The sequence below is a fragment of the Myotis yumanensis genome, unplaced genomic scaffold (assembly GCF_028538775.1).
Source record: "Myotis yumanensis isolate MYYU_CA2020_CCGP unplaced genomic scaffold, mMyoYum1.0.hap1 SCAF_6, whole genome shotgun sequence".
In the NCBI taxonomy this organism is placed as follows: domain Eukaryota; kingdom Metazoa; phylum Chordata; class Mammalia; order Chiroptera; family Vespertilionidae; genus Myotis; species Myotis yumanensis.
Genome location: NW_027223757.1, coordinates 55,425,292 through 55,445,184, shown reverse-complemented (window position 1 = coordinate 55,445,184; position 19,893 = coordinate 55,425,292). Strand labels below are relative to the sequence as shown.

Genomic DNA, 19,893 nt, shown 5'->3' with positions numbered 1-19,893 from the left:
TATGAAGAAGAGTGAAATAGAAATTTGGCTACTGGAAGGGTATATTCTGGTTGAGACTGGCTAGATGCCTATCAAGCTCATTTATTTTTCTCTCTGGGTATACAAGCAAATCACATTTCCCAGCCCTCTTGGATCTTGTTAGCTAAATATGCTAGGTCTTATCAATAGAATGTGAGCTAAAGCAGTGTAATACTTTTGTGTTGAGGCATAAATGTATGCGACACCATTCTTTTTCGTTATCAACTGGTTGGATGAGGCCATGATAACTGTAAAACCATGTGTTTATGACAGAAAAGGCCTGAGTCCCTAAATGACTGTGTGTAGCAGAGTCCCACTCTGACCCCACTGACACCCATGAGATTATGATGTAAGCGAGAAATAAATTCTGATGATGCTAAGCTAAAAAATTTCCAGGATTATCTGTTAAAGCAACTAGGATTATGTACCCTATAGTTTAGTAAAGAATTTTTGGATATGTGTACTAAAGTTTATACTACTAACATTTCTACAATTATTATTATGCCTTTAAGGTGAATGTACTTGTCTTTGACTTTTAAACACAAATGTAATAATCTATATTTTAGAATTCACATTACTAAAATGCCAACAAAGACACAAGATACAGAAAATCTCTTCAGTAACACTAACATATCCCCAAACGGTATTGGTGAGTAAGCACAGTATGTCCTTTAAAAATAACTAGCACTGAAGATCAGTGGAAGAATACTAGACTTAGCATGCAAGTAGATGGGTTTTAGTGTAAATTTCACTGTATCATTTTTGCTCAACTAGTATAAATGTAAAAACAAGGCCAAGAAATCACTGCAAGTGGATTTCCATGACGAGGATGTATTACAAGGGACTCAAAATGTGTCTATTAAAACATAAATGAATGAATGGATGACAGACTTTTCAGACATATTTCGTGGACATCACAGATCTGATCATGTAAGTGGTTAAACACGTGGACTTCCTGTGTATCCTTTAAGGTTTAGTGTTCTTACTTATGAAATGAAGATAATAATGGAATAAACTTCATGGCGTTGCTGTAAGATTAATAAAATAGTGTATGTAAAGAATTTTGCATAGTACTTGGACCACAGTGAATATATGATAAAAATGCTGGATGTTATCATCATCATCATCATCATCATCATCATCATCATCATCATCCAGTTGTTGTGAGAGCTCCAGGACTGAAGTGACTTTATTCTAGTTTCATCACTTGAATGATGGGGATTAAGAATGCCTGTCCTACTTCTTATAAAACCCCATGAGGCCCTAACCAGTTTGGCTTGGTGGATAGAGCGTTGGCCTGCGGACTGAAGGGTCCCAGGTTCGATTCTGGTCAAGGGCACATGCTCAGGTTGCGGCTCAATCCCCAGGGGAGGGGGGGCTGCAGGAGGCAGCCAATCAATGATTCTCTCTCATCATTGATGTTTCTATCTCTCCCTCTTCCTTCCTCTCTAAAATCAATAAAAATATATTTTAAAAAAAATTAAAACCACATGAGATAATGGATCTGACACTCTTAAGTCAGTGGTTCTCAACCTTCTGGCCCTTTAAATACAGTTCCTCAGGTTGTGACCCAACCATAAAATTATTTTCATTGCTACTTCATAACTGTAATGTGGCTACTGTTATGAATCATAATGTAAATATCTGATATGCAGGATGGTCTTAGGCGACCCCTGTGAAAGGGTGTTCAACTGCCAAAGGGGTCGCGACCCACAGGTTGAGAACCGCTTCAAGTGATACACAAATGCAAAGCTGTTTCATGATGAGGTTATTGTGATGTGCTATTCTGTACCAGAGCTGGAGCATTTCCTCCAAGTCCACTTCTCTTGTGCCCAAACTCATCCTGTGGAAGGATGGCCAGTCTATGACTAATTACAAAACTAACTGGCTTATAAACAAGAAAAATCTATGACTCATCCTATATAATAAAGAGGTAATATGCAAATTGACCTTCATGCCCTCACAAGCAGGCTGCATGGGGTGACCAGGCCAGCAGAGGAGGGCAGTAAGAGGCGACCAGGCCAGTGGGAGGGGGGTGCAGCTGGGGATGACCAGGTCAGCAGGGGGGGCAGTTGGGGGCAATCAGGCCGGCACACAGAGGCAGTGAGGGGTGATCAAGCTGGCAGGGAGGGCAGTTAGGGGCGACCAGGTAGGCAGCTGAGCAGTTAGGAGCCAGCAGTCCCGGATTGGAGAGGGTGCAAACTGGGCTGAGGGGAACCCTCACCCTGCACGAATTTTGTGCACCGGACCTCTAGTATACAGAATAAAATTCATTTTCCATCTCTTCATTCAAAATCAACTGTCCCTGAGCTATTTAAAGCTGAAGAAATTATATTTTTCAGTAAAAAGCTTTAAGACTACATAATGGCATTTATCTATTATTTTCTTATTTTAGCACTAGGAGAATTTTGATGAACTAATTGAGTAAAAAGAAGAGAGTAGTGGCTCATAGGTAGATACATACAAGTTACACTTTAATCATTCACTAGAAATGATAATGTAGAACAAATGATTCCACAATTTTCCAGAGACAAAACAATAAACAATCAAATAACTTGCACAATCCAATGAAAAAAACACATACCTTATAGGTTGTAAATCCAAACGACTGATCCCAAAGGAATCTATTTTGATAGTTTTCATCAGCTCCTCTACTGTGGGCAGATCTAAGAGGGGAAAAAAGTTAAAATAGCAACCAAAAATGTTAGGTCATTTGCTTAATTTTATGTCTCATACCAACAAAATTACTTTTTCTCTGATTGATACAGTTGACAAAATGACTCATACAAGAAACCCATTGTAAACTTCCTTGTACCAAGACAACTTCCGTTGATAGTTATTATTTGAAATATATATAACTATATATTTAATGCATAGGCATACAAGTCTCAAATATATGTATCTGGGTAGAGCCACACACACTTTTATTTGCTAAATATGTATTTAGTTGATCCCTACTGTTCTCTATTTAAAAAATAACTTTAGTATATGTTCACGGAAAAGATTAAAAAATGTGAAAACAATTCAGTAATTTTGTAATTTGGTCAAAGCAGATTAGAAAGGAAATTGAAATTTTATCCCATGTTCAGCTCTAACTTTACAGTTAAATCACTGATTTCCAGATTTCATTTGAACAAACCCTTTAAATAAATCCAGAGATTGAGAAATAATCACTACAGCAAACTGTGTCTAAATTACACTAAATTGGAAACTGTTCAGAGAGGATCTTAAATAAGTTTTTACCAGATTCCGTAGTAGAAATGTTTTTGGAGGACTCTTCATTTTCTTGAGGATGACCTTTCTCTGAGCTCTTGACATTTTCCATGGCAGCAATATCAATTCTTTGTTCATCAGAATTTCCCAAGGAATGGGCTATATGACAATAAGCCTGATGAAGAGCTTCAATATCACTATTGCTTTGTCCATAAGAAACACCTGTTAAAATTAATATAATCTCCAGTATAATCCCACAAAACATGAGAAATATATAACACTAATGTCATCCCTTAATCTGTGAAGAATGGTGAACAAGGCATAGGACAACAATGACATTACAGAGTTACTAGTAAGTATAAAATTAGATAATATATAGGTAATGGCCTACCAGTATAAATCACAGCAGGCTCAATAACTCTTCAGAAAGTTGAGATGTGTCCTGACATGGTAACTATAAAATCTGACTCCACTAGTTAACTGCCCTCTCTTCCCACTACCCTTAATTCAAAATAGTTGAATAAAACTATTCCTAAATTTCCCAAAGTGGCCCAATCATCTCAGGATTTTGTCTCTCCCTCATCAATACCACTCTTTCAGCTTTCCTGTGTCACCAAGCAGTAGTCTGCATTTCTTCAACTGAAATTCACTCTTCTAACTTTGCAATTACATGGGTGTTTGCAATTCAGTGTGTGCCAACTTCCTGCAAAAGCTGCTATAATGAACAACAATTTCCTAATGGCCAAATCCGGTCATCTTTAGTTCTCAACTCCATGAGACATCTGACACTGTCCTTTTCCTGGGATCTGTCCTGCATCCCTTCTCCTTGTTCTTCCCATCACTTTAATGGCTACTTTTCCATCTTTTATGGTAAAACTAGAGGCCCGATGCACAAAAATTCATGCAAGAGTAAGCCTTCCTTCTCCCCCAACTGCAGGCACCAGCTTCCCTCCAGCACCCAGGACCCGGGCTTCCCTCCTTCGGCCGCCGGCAGGCACCACGACCCGTGCAGCTTTGCTCCGGCCCCGCCAGCAGGCACCCGGAACCTGGGCGGCTTCCCTCTGGCCCTGGCTTCGTCCAGAAGGATGTCCGGAATGAAATCCGGTCTAATTAGCATATAACCCCTTTTATTATTATAGATTGCTAGAGGCCTGGTGCACAAAAATTTGTGCACTCAGGGGTGGGGGTGTCCCCCAGCCCGGCCTGTGCCCTCTCCCAGTCTGGGACCCCTTGGCGGATGACCACCTGCTGGCTTAGGCCCGCTCCCTGGGGGACTGGGCCTAAGCTGGCAATCAGACATCCTTCTGGCAGCCCGGGAGCCCTTGGGGGATGTCCACTTGCCAGCAGGGAGCAGGCCTAAGCTGCAGTCTGACATCCTTAGTGCTGCTGAGGAGGAGGGAGAGGTTCCCACCACCACCGCTGTACTGGCAGCCATCAGCCTGGCTTGTGGCTGAGCAGAGCTCCCCCTGTGGGAGCGCACTGACCACCAGGGGGCAGCTCCTGCATTGAGCGTCCGCCCCCTGGTGGTCAGTGTGTGTCATAGTGATCAGTCATTCCCAGTCTTTCTGCTGTTAGGGTCAGTTTGCATATTACCCTTTTATTATATAGGATAGAGGCCTGGTGCACGGGTGGGGGCCAGCTGGTTTGCCCTGAAGGGTATCCCGGATCAGGGTGGTGGTCCTGCTGGGGTGCCTGGCCAGCCTGGTGAGGGCTGATGGCTGTTTGCAGCTGGTCACATCAATGTGAGAGTGAAAAACTGATCGGCTGCCTCCTGCATTCCCTGACTGGGGATTGAGCCTGCAACACAGGCATGTAACCTGACTGGGAATCCAACTGGCAACCTTTTGGTGCACAGGATGACACCCAACCAACTGAGCCACACCAGCCAGTGCTGTCCCTATTTTTTTTACTGAATAAAGACATTTAGATTGTTCTGTAAGTAAGTCACATCTAACATATCCCCAACTGAATTTAATATATTCCCAAGTAAAATTTGTTTTGCTACCAGTATTTCCTATTTTAGCTAAGGGGATCACTAATCACCTAGTCATCTGAAATAGAACACGATGTCATTGTTCACTCTTCCTTCCCTGTTACCATTCTCCTCCTTCTCCCAACTGATAAATAAATTCTGAAAAAAAGAATTCCAGGAACCTAATGAGAACAATGGTCTAATATTTCTATGAGTATTTTCTTACTCATTTTGTAACTTTCATTATTAACAGTGGAATTTTAAAAATTAGAGAAAAGAATAAGAGTCATAGAAAAGTAGAAAAAGAGGAGAGACATGGGATGACCCATCTCCTTTTCTTTTGATACCCATGATTAATTAGTGCTTAAAAATACAACGGTATATGCAACCTCATCTTCCTCTTTATAAACTGTAATTTGCATAGTATACAACTCTAAGGGGCTATTTTTAACTTTAAATGTAAGAGGCATCCAAATGCCACACAAAAGACTGTAAGAATGCCTTACAGTGGGGTATCTTTCTAATGCTTCAGGTCACAACTGCTATTCGGATGAAGCATGCCCCCAATAAATAATAGATTTGCTTTAAGAAATTAAAAACAGCCCTAGCTGGCTTGGCTCAGTGGATAGAGCATTCACCTGCAAACTAAAGAGTCCTGGGTTCGATTCCAGTCTAGGGCACATGCCTGGGTTGCAGGCTTGATCCCCAGTAGGGGACGTGCAGGAGGCAGCTGATCAATGATTCTCTCTCGTCATTGATTTTTCTCTCTCTCTCTCCCTCACCCTTCCTCTCTGAAATCAATAAAAATATATTTTAAAAAATTAAAAACAAAAAGGAGAGATACTTAGAGTAGAATTGTGAACAGTTAAGTGGCAAGTGGCAGAGATTTTTAAATAGGACTTGAGGAAAAAGATCTTGCCTGTTAAGTAAGCCTAACTCTTCCCCTAACCATCTGTCACACTGAGTAGCATGACTGAAGGAGAAAATTAATCTTTATGAAGAAAGGAAAAAAGGCACAGGTGTTTCTTTTCTCCTCTACAAAAATATCCTGAGTACTTAAGTATCTGCTGATATATGTAAAAGAAATGACCCCAATGGTAAGTAGCACGGCAATACTGAATGCTCATACCTAATTTATCAGGTGTGAGGTGTCAGAAAGAAGAAGTTCAAGGCTTTAAAGCAACAGTAGAGCAAACGTGCAGAAAAACGAATGACCTAAAAGTTACAAATTAAAAGTAGAGGATAGAGAGGTATTAGGTGCTGCTCAGGAAACAGAGCAGGGAGGGATACTTTTCTCCTAACTTTACCCAAGTGATATTAAAATATCTGAGTCATACAAGTTAACTTTTTTCATGCCCTTTATGAGAAAAGGCCTGACCAGTCTGCCTTTTACATTAAAAAGAGAGTATTCTATGTCGCTTATTTTAAATATTATTACTATTATATATTTTTATATAAAAAGCTTGTATTTTTCCACTTAAGAAAGTTGAGACAGGTTAAACGCTGAGTTACAGAGGCAAGTGTTAGGTTGTGGAGCAATACTGTCACCTTGTGACTGCTCCGGTCATGCAGCCATAGCACAAAACGGTACTGTCTGAGGGACAAATGAAAACAAATGGAAGGCTAGATCTGGCCTGGTGTTAGGAAAAACTCATTTTTATAGATATCAACATTTTTTTCAATAAAGCACAAGAATTACATCAATGTTATTTTAAAAAGATAATCTTTGACAATGCTACACCTAATCTGAGCCTGCTTAATCCTAGAAGAATCATGGTAAAAACAAACAAAAACAGAAACTCCACTGATCTTTTCAGTTTTTAACCCAAGTTCAGATACTGATTTGAAGATTTCAAGTGTATTTCTGAAGTACCAGGTAAATTAAATATCTCACAGCTAATCCGATTTATACTATAATGCTTTCAGGTTCTTTATTATATAAATTATAACAATGATAACAACCACAGAGTTGCTATTGCTTGTTGAATCTTAACAATGTACTATGCAACATATGTTATTACAGCTGACCATCACAAGGCCTAATTTTAAAGAAAAACAAGCTTAGAAGCATTAATTGTCCAGTGTCAACCAGGAGATAATTGGCAAGGATGAGAATAAGAATCAAAGGGTACATGACAATAAAGTCATACTCTACTATATTCCAGAAACTGACTCATCAAAATATTTCAGAAACTAGAATACTTAAGAAATAATACCAAAGCCCTAACCGGTTTGGCTCAGTGGATAGAGTGTCGGCCTGCGGACTGAAGGGTCCCAGGTTCAATTCCAGTCAAGGGCATGTACCTTGGTTGCAGGCACATCCCCCGTAGGGAGTGTGCAGGAGGCAGCTGATTAATGTTTCTCTCTCATTGATGTTTCTAACTCTCTATCCCTTTCCCTTCCTTACTGTAAAATATCAATAAAATATATTTTTAAAAAAGAGAAATAATACCAAAAAACTACAGCTTTATATAACTGCTTGGATCATCTCAAAAGAATTTTTACTTTTAGCAATATATTTTTTTATTTTTGAGATTTTTTTTAATAACCTACAGCAGTGGTTTTCATATTATATTTTATAAAATCATGGTATTTCAGGGAAAATCATGTGTTCCACAGATGTTTGGTTGAAATTTCATTTTTAAATGTGCTTTAAAACTTAAAAATTGTACAGGAAGCTAGTCTAAACACTCAAATGTGCCACTTATGTAATTGTAGTACTTTGAAGACCATCAGAGTCAGAACTTTGTCTCTTGTTTTGTTTTCATGCATATCTTAGAGCAAAGTTTTTCTGGCCATACTGTACATACATGACCCTATAACAGTGATCTGAACGTATGACACGCGAACTCATTTTTTTGGTTGATTTTTCTTTGTTAAATGGCATTTAAATATATAAAATAAATATTAAAAATATAAATCTTTGTTTTACTATGGTTGCAAATATCAAAAAATTTCTACATGTGACAAGGCACCAGAGTTAAGTTAGGGTTTTTCAAAATGCTGACACTCCGAGCTCAAAAGTCTCGCCATCACTGCCCTATAATGTATCACTGATTAGAAAAACTATAGCTCTACACTGGTCTTTTAAAAGAATTCATGTCTGCTTACTGAAAACTCTGCAAGTGGATCTACTATCACAGCACATAAGTGAAATGAACTTAAATAAACAGCAGTAAGACTGAGGAACATGCTTTCGTCATAGCAGAATACTCAGGTAATAACAAGTAAATGAGTAACTTGTCTTGATGGGAAAATTCTGTTGTAGTTTTTGACTTCTATATATTTTAAAATGGAAATGGGTGAAACAAGTCAAAATAGTGGTGACTCTTAGATGGCAGTGACTAGAAAAAAGAAGTCTGAGTAGACTTTGTAGTTTGGTCATGATCTGGTTGCTGATTACATGGGTGTTTCAGTATTTGAAAATTCATTAAGTTGCACTATTATGACACACTAGAGGCCCAGTGCACGAATTCGTACACCAGTGGGGTCCCTCAGCCTGCCCTGCGGGATCAGGCCAAAACTGGCTCTCCAACATTCCCCTGAGGGGTGCCGGACTGCGAGGGAATGCAGGCCAGGCCGCGGGACCCCACTGATGCATGACTAGGGCCGGGTAGGGACGCGGGTGGTTGGCCTGCCGGGGAGGGACCGTGGGAGGGCTCCACGGCATGTCTGGCCCATCTTGCTCAGTCCCAATTGGCCAGACCCCAGCAGCAAGCTAACCTACTGGTCGGAGTGTCTGCCCCCTGGTGGTCAGTGTATGTCATAGCGAGTGATTGAGCAGCCTTAGCATATCATTAGCATATTACGCTTTGATTGGTTGAATGGCCAACCGGTCAACAGGACACTTAGCATATTAGGCTTTTATTATATAGGATGTTATACTAGTAGGTATATTATACTTTCTTATAGATATACTACATTTCTATTAAGGAAGAAAAGAATTAAAAATAAAATTCAAGTAGATATTTGGAGTTGGGTTAGTGATTTACCAATTCTATTGCTCTTGTTTCCCAAGTGTTTAGATTGGTTTACTTGACCATACTGGTCAACTGAGTCTTGAAAAGCAAGCTGATTAAAAAGTTCCCATTTGTAACTATTTATACAGTAAGTCAAGAATATTTTTGCAAAATATACTAACATATTAAGTCTGATGGTGATATGAAAATATCACAAATATCTATAAACTTGATTTCAAAAGTTTCAAAGGAGCATTTTGTTTTATCTTTGCTTGTAAATGTTATAAATGTAAACATTTATGTTTATACTGACAAAATACCATTTTTATCTACATAGAGTATACATAAGATTTCATTTGCACTGCTTTAAACAAGTTTACAAAGACAATGTCCTAAAGATCTTTCCAAACTTAAGTAAAGTCTAGATGGTCCTAGGCATCTCAAAATTTTGGGATGTGATCCAGCTTTTTCCTACACAAAGGGAACTATAGAAAAACACAATAACACTGAAGTTTTATTTCTCCTATACATGGCAAATTTAACTGAATACTCTGGACAGGGACAAAAAAGTTAGTATTTACCCACTGTGCTACACATTGTATCAACAGCACTCACTTATTAATAAGCATTTACTTAAAAACATATTTTATTTGGCTGACTAGCATTAGGTGTCACCATTAGCAAGTTCAGATTACTGAAGTTGTTAAATATGGTAGAAAATATGAGATTTAAAATTTTATTGTTAATACTAGAGGCCTGGTGCACGAATTCATGCACGGATAGGGGTCCCTCGGCCTGGCTGGTGATAGAGGCCTATCAGCGGGCCAGCCAGCAGGGGGAGAGGGAGACAGACCCTGGGAAGTTGTCCAGCTGGGGGGTGAGGGGCCACGGAAGGTTGGCTGTGGGAGTGCACCGACCACCAGGGGGCAGCTCCTGCGTTGAGCGTCTGTCCCCTGGTGGTCGTGCACGTTATAGTGACTGGTCAACTGGTCGTTCTGGTCATTCGGTCGCAATGGTCACTTAGGCTTTTATATATATCGACAGTTATTATACAGTTATTACGTATTATGTATAAATGAAGTCAATTAGTCATAAAATATTACACATTAGAAAATACTGAGTTTTCAAACATTTTTACCTGTTCCTGTCATTTCATTGTCAGTTATTTCGGGCAGAACCTTTGGCATAGTAGTTGCTTTACCTTGTTCATCAAGGTTGACCTCTGCAACAGAATCGAATGAATCAAGCAGCACCACTGGAACAATATACAAAAAAAGTTATTAGGAATATAGAGAAATTTGCATGGTCCCTTTAAGAAAGTATTTTAATCATAGGCAATCCATATAAAAACAAAGATATTTACACATAAAGAATATATAATCATGTATCTATTATAAGCAAGCATGGTTTTCTCCTTATGTATAAAAGAGTAAGTTTACATTAACATACATACCTATGCTTACATACAGGCCTAATGTACATTTATTTGTGGAAGGCAGAGGGCCTGAGAAAAATAAAATACCCCAACTTCGGTGAGGTATACCTGACACTTGACAATGTGATATATTTATACTTTATGAAATATTTACCACAAGGAAGCAAATTAACATCCACCACCTTGCATAGTTATTTAGCTGTTATATGTGGTGAGAACACTTGAGATCTCCCCTCTTAGCAAATTTCAAGTACATAATACACTACTGTTAACTACAGTTACACACAATCTCCTGAACTTTTTATCTTGCATTAACTAAAACTTTGCACCCCTTATCCAACATCTTCCTATATCCTGCTCTTCCAGCGCCTGGTAACCATTATTCTATCCTCCCCATGATTTTGGCATTTTTAGATTCCATATATGAGATCATGTAGTATTTGTGTTTCTGTGTCTGCCTTACTTCACTTAACTAAATGTCCTCCATGTTCATCCATGTTATTCAAATGGCAGAATTTACTTTTTTTTCAAGGCTAAATATATATTATTATTTAAGTATTTAATCCATTTCAAATTGATTTTTGTACATGTTGTGGATCGGGGTCCAGTTTTATCTTCTGTATGTGGCTGTTTTCCAAATGCTATTTATTGGGGCGACTATTCTTTCCTGTGTATTCTTGGTCAAAAATTGACCATTTATACATAGGTCTATTTCTGGACACTCTATCCTGTTCAATTGACTTATGTTTGTTTTTAATACTAATAGCATACTGTTCTGATTACTACAGCTCTTTAACAGTTTGAAATGTTAAATAGAAGGACATGTGATTCCTCCACTTTTATTCTTTCACAAGACTGAGTTGGCTATTTGGATCTTTTGTTGTCCCAAATGAATTTTAAGATTGTTTTTGAAAAATGTCATTGGAATTTTGATAGGGACTGTACTCTATTTGTAATTCACTTTGGGTAGTGTGGACATTAAAACAATACTAATTCTTCTAATCATGTACATGTAATAAATTTCCATTTACTGTGTCTGCTTCAATTTCTTCGATATTTTGTAGTTTTCAGTGTACATATTTATTACTTCCTTGGTTAAATTTATTCTTAAGTGTTTTATTCTTTTGAATGTTATTTTAAATGGAAATATTTTCTTTTCATGATGTTTCTCTGATTTTGGTATCAAGGTGATCTCGGTGTCATAAAATGAATTTTGAAGTATTCCTTTCTATTCTTTGAAAGATTTTTTAAAAATCAGTATTGATTCTTTGAACATTTGGTAGAATATAGCAATGAAGCTATCCAGTCCTGGGCTTTTATAAAAAATAAATTTTCTTAAATATAACAAGGATTCAAGATAGGCAGAAGAGACATATTATTGAGACAACCTGTGAACGTTAATTCATTGGAGATATTAAAAAACAAGTACAAATAGTGGTTTATTCAGAATTATTTAGATGAAATGCTGAACAATTTTTTGCCGACTAAAACATAAGTATACACAATATTTACCATTGGCCAGCATGCCAGTTTTCTCTTCTTCCTAAATTAAAGGTAGAAAGGAATTGTATCATTTAAAACCAGCGTTATGTAAAATGATAATGGAAATAATAACAAAATTTGAAAGCCAGTGCTCTACTCCATTATGAAAAGATCAGGAAATGTTCTTTCTAGGTTTATCACCCTCAATCAAACAATAATTCTAGGGAGTGTAGCTATGAGAGAACTTACAGAAGTTTCTTCAGAATCTTGGCAATTACCAGTAATCCTATCTAATAATAGACAAACATGGTAATTGACTGTACCTTTGCTACACCTCCCATTGGCTCATCAGCACAATATGCAAATTAACCGCCAACAAAGATGGCGGCTAATTTGCATACTGCAGGCAGGGCAGGACAGCGCCATCCCACCTGCCCTGCCGCCATCTGGGCCTGCTATTTGCGACCTGGGGCAGTGGGGTGGGACAGTGCCATCCCGCCTGTCCTGCCGCCATCTGGGCCTGCTATCTGCGACCCGGGGCAGCTGGGCGGGGCAGCAGCGATCAGCTGGCCCACCCAGCCACCATCCAGGCGTCCCGTGTGTGACCCGACCCGGGGTGGGCCCCAACCCCCGGATCGGCCCTGCCGTGTGCACGACCCAGGGAGGCGGGGCAGGCACCGAGGGATCGGGCCTGCCATCTGCCACCCAGGGAGTGGGTCTAAGCCAGCAGGTGGTTATGTCCCGAGGGGTCCCAGACTGTGAGAGGGCACAAGTGGGGCTGAGGGTCACCCTCCCACGCCCCCCCCCCCCCCGGCCAGTGCACAAATTTTTGTGCACCGGGCCTCTAGTTAATTTATAAAAGCCTTGTTTAAAGTATCCAGATGCCCTCTGCTCATCCACTTTGCTCAGAAATTCTTTTTTTAACTCCAGGATAACATGAATACCTCATATAAGATTCTTTCTAATATAACATCAGCATTTCCCCCTTATTGTTAAGAATTTATGATTAAATATAACTTGTACTCATGGTTGCATCTACATTTTGAGAGAAAATTTTCAAAAAGGTAGGCCACCAAATGGTAACGTAATTGAAATTCATCAATATTATAGGTTCCCTTAGAATAAGTTTTCTAATTAGTGTCACCTATATTCTCTACTCAGATAGGCAGTATGTAGGATTATCTATATATACGAGAGGCCTGATGCACAAAATTCATGCAAGAGTAGGCCTTCCTTCCCCCAGGCTGCTGGCACTGGCTTCTTTCTGGCACCCAGACCCGGGCTTCCTTCTAGCCGCCGACACCCGGGCTTCCTTCCAGCCACCAGCAGACACTGGGACCCAGGCTTTCCTCTGGCAGCCGACAGGCACCCAGGACCGGGGCTTCCCTCGCAGCTCCGGCTTCATCCAGAAGGTTGTCCAGAAGGACGTCTGGTCTTATTAGCATATTATGCTTTTATTAGTATAGATAAAAGCCAAGCAACCGGAATGATGGAACGACCAGAACAACCAGTCACTATGATGGGCACTGCAGCAACCAACCAGCCCCATTGGGGCCCTATGGGCCCCCCTAACCTCCCAAGGCCCCTCCCCCTGGCCTGCTCTGCCTCCGATCAGCCGCCCCCCCCCCCCCCATTGTGGATGGGGCCAGCCAGCCAACCGCTCACAGCCTCTCCCCCGCACCAGCCCATCCCAATCGGCCCCCATCAGGGCGGGCTGGCCAGACCCCACCAGTGTATGAATTCGTGCACCAGGCCTCTAGTCTTGTTATAACAGAGCTTTATTACCTTCCTATTTTTTAAAAATATATTTTATTGATTTTTTACAGAGAGGAAGGGAGAGGGACAGAGAGTTTGAAACATCGATAAGAGAGAAACATCGATCAACTGCCTCCTGCACACACCCCACTGGGTATGTGCCTGCAACCAAGGTACATGCCCCTGACCGGAATCGAACCTGGGATCCTTGAGTCCGCAGGCCGACGCTCTATCCACTGAGCCAAACCGGTTAGGGCACCTTCCTATTTTGATCCTTACCCAGACAACTCTCTCCTAGGTTTCCACATTTAGGTTAACACATTTTAATGCAGGCTATCCTTCCTTAATATAGCACACCACTGTGCCGTCTACTGATCTATTTATTTTTCACAAAATACTATAATTGCCATATTCCAAGTATAAACCCCATTACATTTCTAAGGATACTCATCAGAACTCTTTAATTTGGGGGTATTTCCACCCAAGCTACATGATACAGACACCCAAAGGCAAATTACTAGGTTAGAGTAAGATAATTTTCTTAAGAAAATAAGATTTATTAATACCCAAAAGTGTTCCTTACTTCTTTTTAGATAGTTTATGGCTTCACACATGTTCAAAACATCTAGTCCTAACACGTAGTCCCAAAAGAGACTGTTCAGGTCAAGACCAACATAATAATAATTGTCCTACTGGTTACTATTAGATAGTTCAAGGATAAGTTGTATCAGATAGGCAATATGCTGTAGTACCCTTAACTAGGTTAAGAACTGAGAAATGAGACAGAGTACAGCAATATTGTATGTGAAGAGAATAATTTATGATCTCAGACACTGTTACTACTAGCATAAATCCTAAGGAGGGGTATTTATTGTATTCACAAGGACAAGACCTACCAAAGAAAAGTGTAATTTATTATGTCTGCTTAAAATTAGACTTGAGATTTTAATTAAGTTTTCAACTTCTAAAGCTTAAGGTAAGGAAATTACTTGCCAAAAGATATCCTTAAGAATATTACCAACTGCCATGATATTTCATTAAGATTTAACACCACACTGACATCCTGAGTTAAGGAAATGTCTGTATGTTAAGAGACCTATAACTTTACAACAATAAGCAAGACTGTAAAGAACTGATCTTGCATCCCTGCGTGTGTGTGCTTCTTCTCAGCTGGTCTGCCCTAAAGCCCCTAAGCATCAGCCTTAGTCCCCCACTCGGCCTGTTTCCTCTCCAACAAGATGAAAGAAACTATCATGAACCAAGAGAAACTCGCCAAACTGCAGGCACAAGTGCGCATTGGTGGGAAAGGAACTGCTCGTAGAAAGAAGGTGGTTCACAGAACAGATACAGCAGGTGACAAAAAACTTCAGTTCTCCTTAAAGAAGTTAGGGGTAAGCAATATCTCTGGTATTGAAGAGGTAAATATGTTTACAAACTAAGGAACAGTGATCCACTTTAACAACCCTAAAGTTCAGGCATCTCTGGCAGCGAACACTTTCTCCATTACAGGCCATGCTGAGACAAAGCAGCTGACAAGAATGCTATTAGCATCTCAAACCAGCTTGGTGTAGGCAGTCTGACTAGTTTAAGGAGACTGGCTGAAGCTCTGCCCAAACAATCTGTGGATGGAAACGTGCCATTGATACTGGAGAGGATGAGGATGATGAAGTTCCAGATCTTGTGGAGAATTTCGATGAGGCTTCCAACAATGAAGCAAACTGAGCTGAGTCAACTTCTGAAGAAGATAAACTTGAAGAAGTTTCTGGGAGCTGGTATTTTATATTATGACTGCTTTTTCAAATTTTGTTTATGGATCTGATAAAATCTAGATCTCTAATATTTTTTAGCCCAACGCCCCTGGACATAGCAGCTCTTTTCAGTTTTTGCTTATACATAAATCATTCTTTGCAGCTAATTAAGCTGAAGAAGCTTGGGAATAAAGTTTGAAACAGGTTAATAAAGTTCTCTGCCTAGTATAGTTTTATTTTTTATTTCATTGACACTGATTTGTACACAGAAAGCAAAGTTGTTTGTAGAAAGCTAATCATGGCATATAATATGACATAATCTTTGATGGAATTTTATTAAATATTTAACTGGTAGAATCATGTAACAACAAAAAAACAAACAACAAACAAACAAAAAAAGACTATAAAGAACTCCATATTTCGAACTCTCCAAATAATAACAGCTAAAGTGATAAAAGAAGTTTCAAAATTGTCAAATAGATAATTGATATGTACCTGTTTGGGTGCATTTATTTTTTCTAATTTGGAATTTTCTTTGGAATTTGTCTCTTCATCTTTAGTAGTCAAAGGTCCATCAATATCCTCCTCATCTTCAAAATCATCACTGTAATTTTCTGAAGAAAATAATTTTTAAAAATATAAGGATCACATAAAAAAATCAATTTCCAGGAAATGACTGATTTCAAAAGGAAGAATTCCAAATAAGAATAATTTATTGAAATATTAACATAAATATAAATTAACAGATTTTTTTGCAAAGATTTAATTTAATTCTTAAGACTGTCTTAATTTTATTCCATTTTTTGTCCTTTCAAGTACTTTTATTTTTAATCTTTGATAGTGTTAACTGACTAAAAATATCTAGAGCTACCCAAAAGATTTTATATCATCTTTAAAACAAATTTTAATATTTGTTTTTTAAAGACAAAAATCTCAAATTGCTTACTTATAAAAGCCAGCACTTTTGTAAATGTTGACTCATAAAAGGATGGCTTTTGCTTTTTTTAAAAAAAAAATGTCTTTTAAATTGATTTTCAAGAGAGGAAGGGGGAGAGAGAGAAACATCGATGTGAGAAACATCGATCAGCTGGCAACTATGTGCCCCCTACCAGGGATTGAACCCACAACCCAGGCATGTGCCCTGCTTGGGTTGGTGCATGGGACTATGTGCAACCAACCAAGCCACACGGGCTAGGGCTACTCATTTTTTAAGTTGATTTTTTTGGTATCTGTAGGTATCTCTAGTATAAGCTTTAAATGCTACTCATGAGAGGTCTATCTCTGATACTTCCCTGAGGAAATATTGTCCTATATGACCTTCACTGTTTCCCAAGACTGGGCACTTCTCAGCTAAAGGCCCAAATTATATCTCAATGACTTTGCAGCAGATGGGAAGGGTGTGTCCATGTTAACATGATTCCATCAGACTATTTATTGCGAAGACAAGGCAGGGATGATTTGGCCAGGATCTATTCAACAATTTGTAACTTGTTTATAGCTCTTATGAAGAATTGACTGAGACCTACAGGCTGTAAAGCGTAATAACCTTTACAGGGTGGAATCAACCATTCTAGAAGAAAATGCAATCTTGTAGTTCAAAAGATAGATCACATTCAGAAACAGGATGGCCTGATGGGAGAAAGACTGCATGAGGTACTAGAATCTGCTTTTGGAAAGACTGTCCTTCAGTCTTCTTTTAGAAAGAAGGAGACAACTTAAATGTAGCTATAAATAGAAGTGTGGGAATAAACTTGGGAGGGCTTGGAAATTAAACAGAGATGCTTCCACTGAGATCTGCCTACAGAAACATTTCCACTTTAGTTCATAAGGAATAGGAGGTTGGAACAGCATGGTATTATAACCTAGACAGATAAGCTAGGTTACCTGGTTAGCATCTATATTTGGAAGTTGAGAAGCTCACCTTTGTTTCTCCACCATTTGAGAAAAAAACAGTGGGATTTTTAAATATCAGTAGACACAATTAAATTCACAGTTATTGAGAAATTACTTTGTATTAGACATTGTTCTAGGTTCTAGGACCAATATGAAAATGATGAAGATTCTAATATTCTAGGTAGGAAGCACTAAATTTTAAGTAATCTAAGAGATTAAATTTGTTTAAAAAGAGATGATGTACAATGAGGGGGGAGACATGGGAGGTTATGACAATGAACTTAGACAACTACTTGGGATTTGGGAACTACTTCCAATCAATGGAAGGGAATGTAGTGTTTATGGGATTACAAACAGGTAGTATAAGAAACAGTGCAAGTAATATAACACTTAAGAGCGCAACCAGGAGCCAGTAGTCTTGGACTCACTACCTAGTTCTACTACTATCAGCTACAGAACTGTCAGCAATTGTAAAATATTGTTTGAAAGTAGACTCTAATAAGATAAAGCTGCATATTGTGAATCTCAGGGCAATTAACACAAAAAATATAGCAAAGAGGTATAACCAGCCAAAAGAAGGGATAATGGAATACTATAAATACTCAATCCAACAAAATGCAAGACAAAAAAAACCCCAAATAAACAAAAAGATGGAAAGATACAAAAACAAACAGCAATACCGTAAATAATCAATCCAAGAAATATATTTTTATAAAGTGTAAAGACACTTGAATTAAAAGTCAGAGATTGTCAGATTGGATAAAAAAAGCAAAACCCAGCTATATGGTATCTATAAGAAAATCATTTTAAAACACAGATACATTAAAAGTCAATAGATGGAAAAAGATGTACTGCCACAATCAAGTTTTAAAGGTATTTGTCTTGGCTCCACAGGTTTCCTTGCTCCTAGCACAAAACTCCTTTTTTCTGTCTTCCCAACTGGTCCACAGCCAACTCCCAACAAATAAGGCAGCGGTGGACTTTTAACAATTTCCTGGTGGCTCAGGTTACAACACAAGCAATTCGCTCAAACTGTTTGAAGCTCTTTCCAAGACAATATGATTTCCCTTTAATTATTTTTTTCTTAGCAATATCTTTATTAAAAGCTATATTATCTTTTCAAATACTGTAAATTTTAAAACCAATGAAATTACCTGCCAGTTCAAATTTTGACTCATTCTCATGTTTATCTTCGGTTAGTTCTATATTAGCTTGATTACTAGAAAAAAATATTTATTTAATTTAGTATTACATGTTAATAATACATTTCCATGAAATCCTTCGTGTATATTTTTAAAAACATCTAATATTATGTATTTCTTCTCAAGTTCTATCAAAAGCAAAAAACTTGGGAGCTATAAGCAAAACATTTTGAAAATAACATTTCCTTACAGCTTAATTGTAGCTGACAAAATAATACAAAGGAAAACATGCCATAATTTTTAACTCTATACATAAATTTGTGCATTTACATGTCTCAGGATCCAGATGTCCTTTTTACACTAAAGATTAGGACTTGACAAGTTATGAGAACCACTGAAGTCTACAAGGAGGCCAGGAAAAAAATATCATAGTCATTTACATGCTAACAAGCAACTTACTCCTGAAATAGGAGCTGGAACCAGGAGTCTTACCAAGCTCATGGCCAGTCAAACCCATGGCCAGTGGGCCTCATGCCTCATTTAAACCCGCCAGCCACGAGTTTGACATGTTTGCAAGAAAAACTCAGCAAGGTAACAGAGAAGCCGAGCAAGTCTGAATTGCACTGGATATATTAGTTCAGATATGCTTTCTTTCAAACCCAGGAATCAGTTCCACCTTTTTCAGTCCATCAATCCTATTGCCAGTGAGATTAAAAGGTCCAAAAAACTGTAAAACTACTAGAGGCCCAATGCACAAAATTCTGCAAGGGCCTCTACCACGGTGGCCCCGCCCACTGTGGCTTTGTCTGGAAGGACATCTGGTCTAATTAGCATTTAACTCTTTTATTATTAGAGATATTAGTAATAGCGGAAAATAATTTTGCATTTCAATACTGGGCTGCACTCTGACTAGTCTGTTTTAGAGCAAAAATATCAGTAGTTAAGAAATCAGAAAAAAGTTAAATATTGCAAAGGGGCAAAATCCTGTGACTAATAAACCTATACAGGCTTAATCTATGTTGTCACTTGGGAAAGGCAATCACCATGGGTCTGCATGTTCCTGATGGGTATGCCAAGAATGCAAGGCATGGACCCTCCTTTCCTAGTCATTTCTCAGGGTCGTGTTGGCCGTGAGCAACCTTGAGAGATGAAGCAATGTTTCTGCCCAAAGAGAAGGCTTGTTTCCACTTTACTATAAAGCAGTAGATTCTCTATGCTCAGTGACAGGTCCTCTCCTGTGAAGCAACCCACCACGTGTGCCGACAGCCATCATGGA

General features: G+C 38.7%; 1 protein-coding gene and 1 pseudogene across 5 annotated transcripts in view; one reads left to right on the top strand and one right to left on the bottom strand.

Moving 5' to 3' along the window:
- The window catches only part of CEP162 (centrosomal protein 162), an 81,518-nt gene that overhangs the window by 51,029 nt on the left and 10,596 nt on the right, over positions 1-19,893 (bottom strand). For 4 of the 5 annotated variants that reach the window (XM_070418151.1, XM_070418154.1, XM_070418155.1 and 1 more), the window contains exons 6-11: positions 18,630-18,694; positions 16,078-16,196; positions 12,110-12,140; positions 10,301-10,417; positions 3,262-3,453; positions 2,603-2,684 (exon numbers count right to left, since the gene is read on the bottom strand). In XM_070418151.1, coding sequence (XP_070274252.1) covers positions 2,603-2,684; positions 3,262-3,453; positions 10,301-10,417; positions 12,110-12,140; positions 16,078-16,196; positions 18,630-18,694 — 606 coding nt within the window. The remainder of the gene's footprint in view (positions 1-2,602; positions 2,685-3,261; positions 3,454-10,300; positions 10,418-12,109; positions 12,141-16,077; positions 16,197-18,629; positions 18,695-19,893) is intronic. The other variant, XM_070418153.1, reaches the window with a different exon arrangement.
- On the top strand, positions 15,059-15,599 carry LOC139012356 (transcription factor BTF3 pseudogene; annotated as a pseudogene).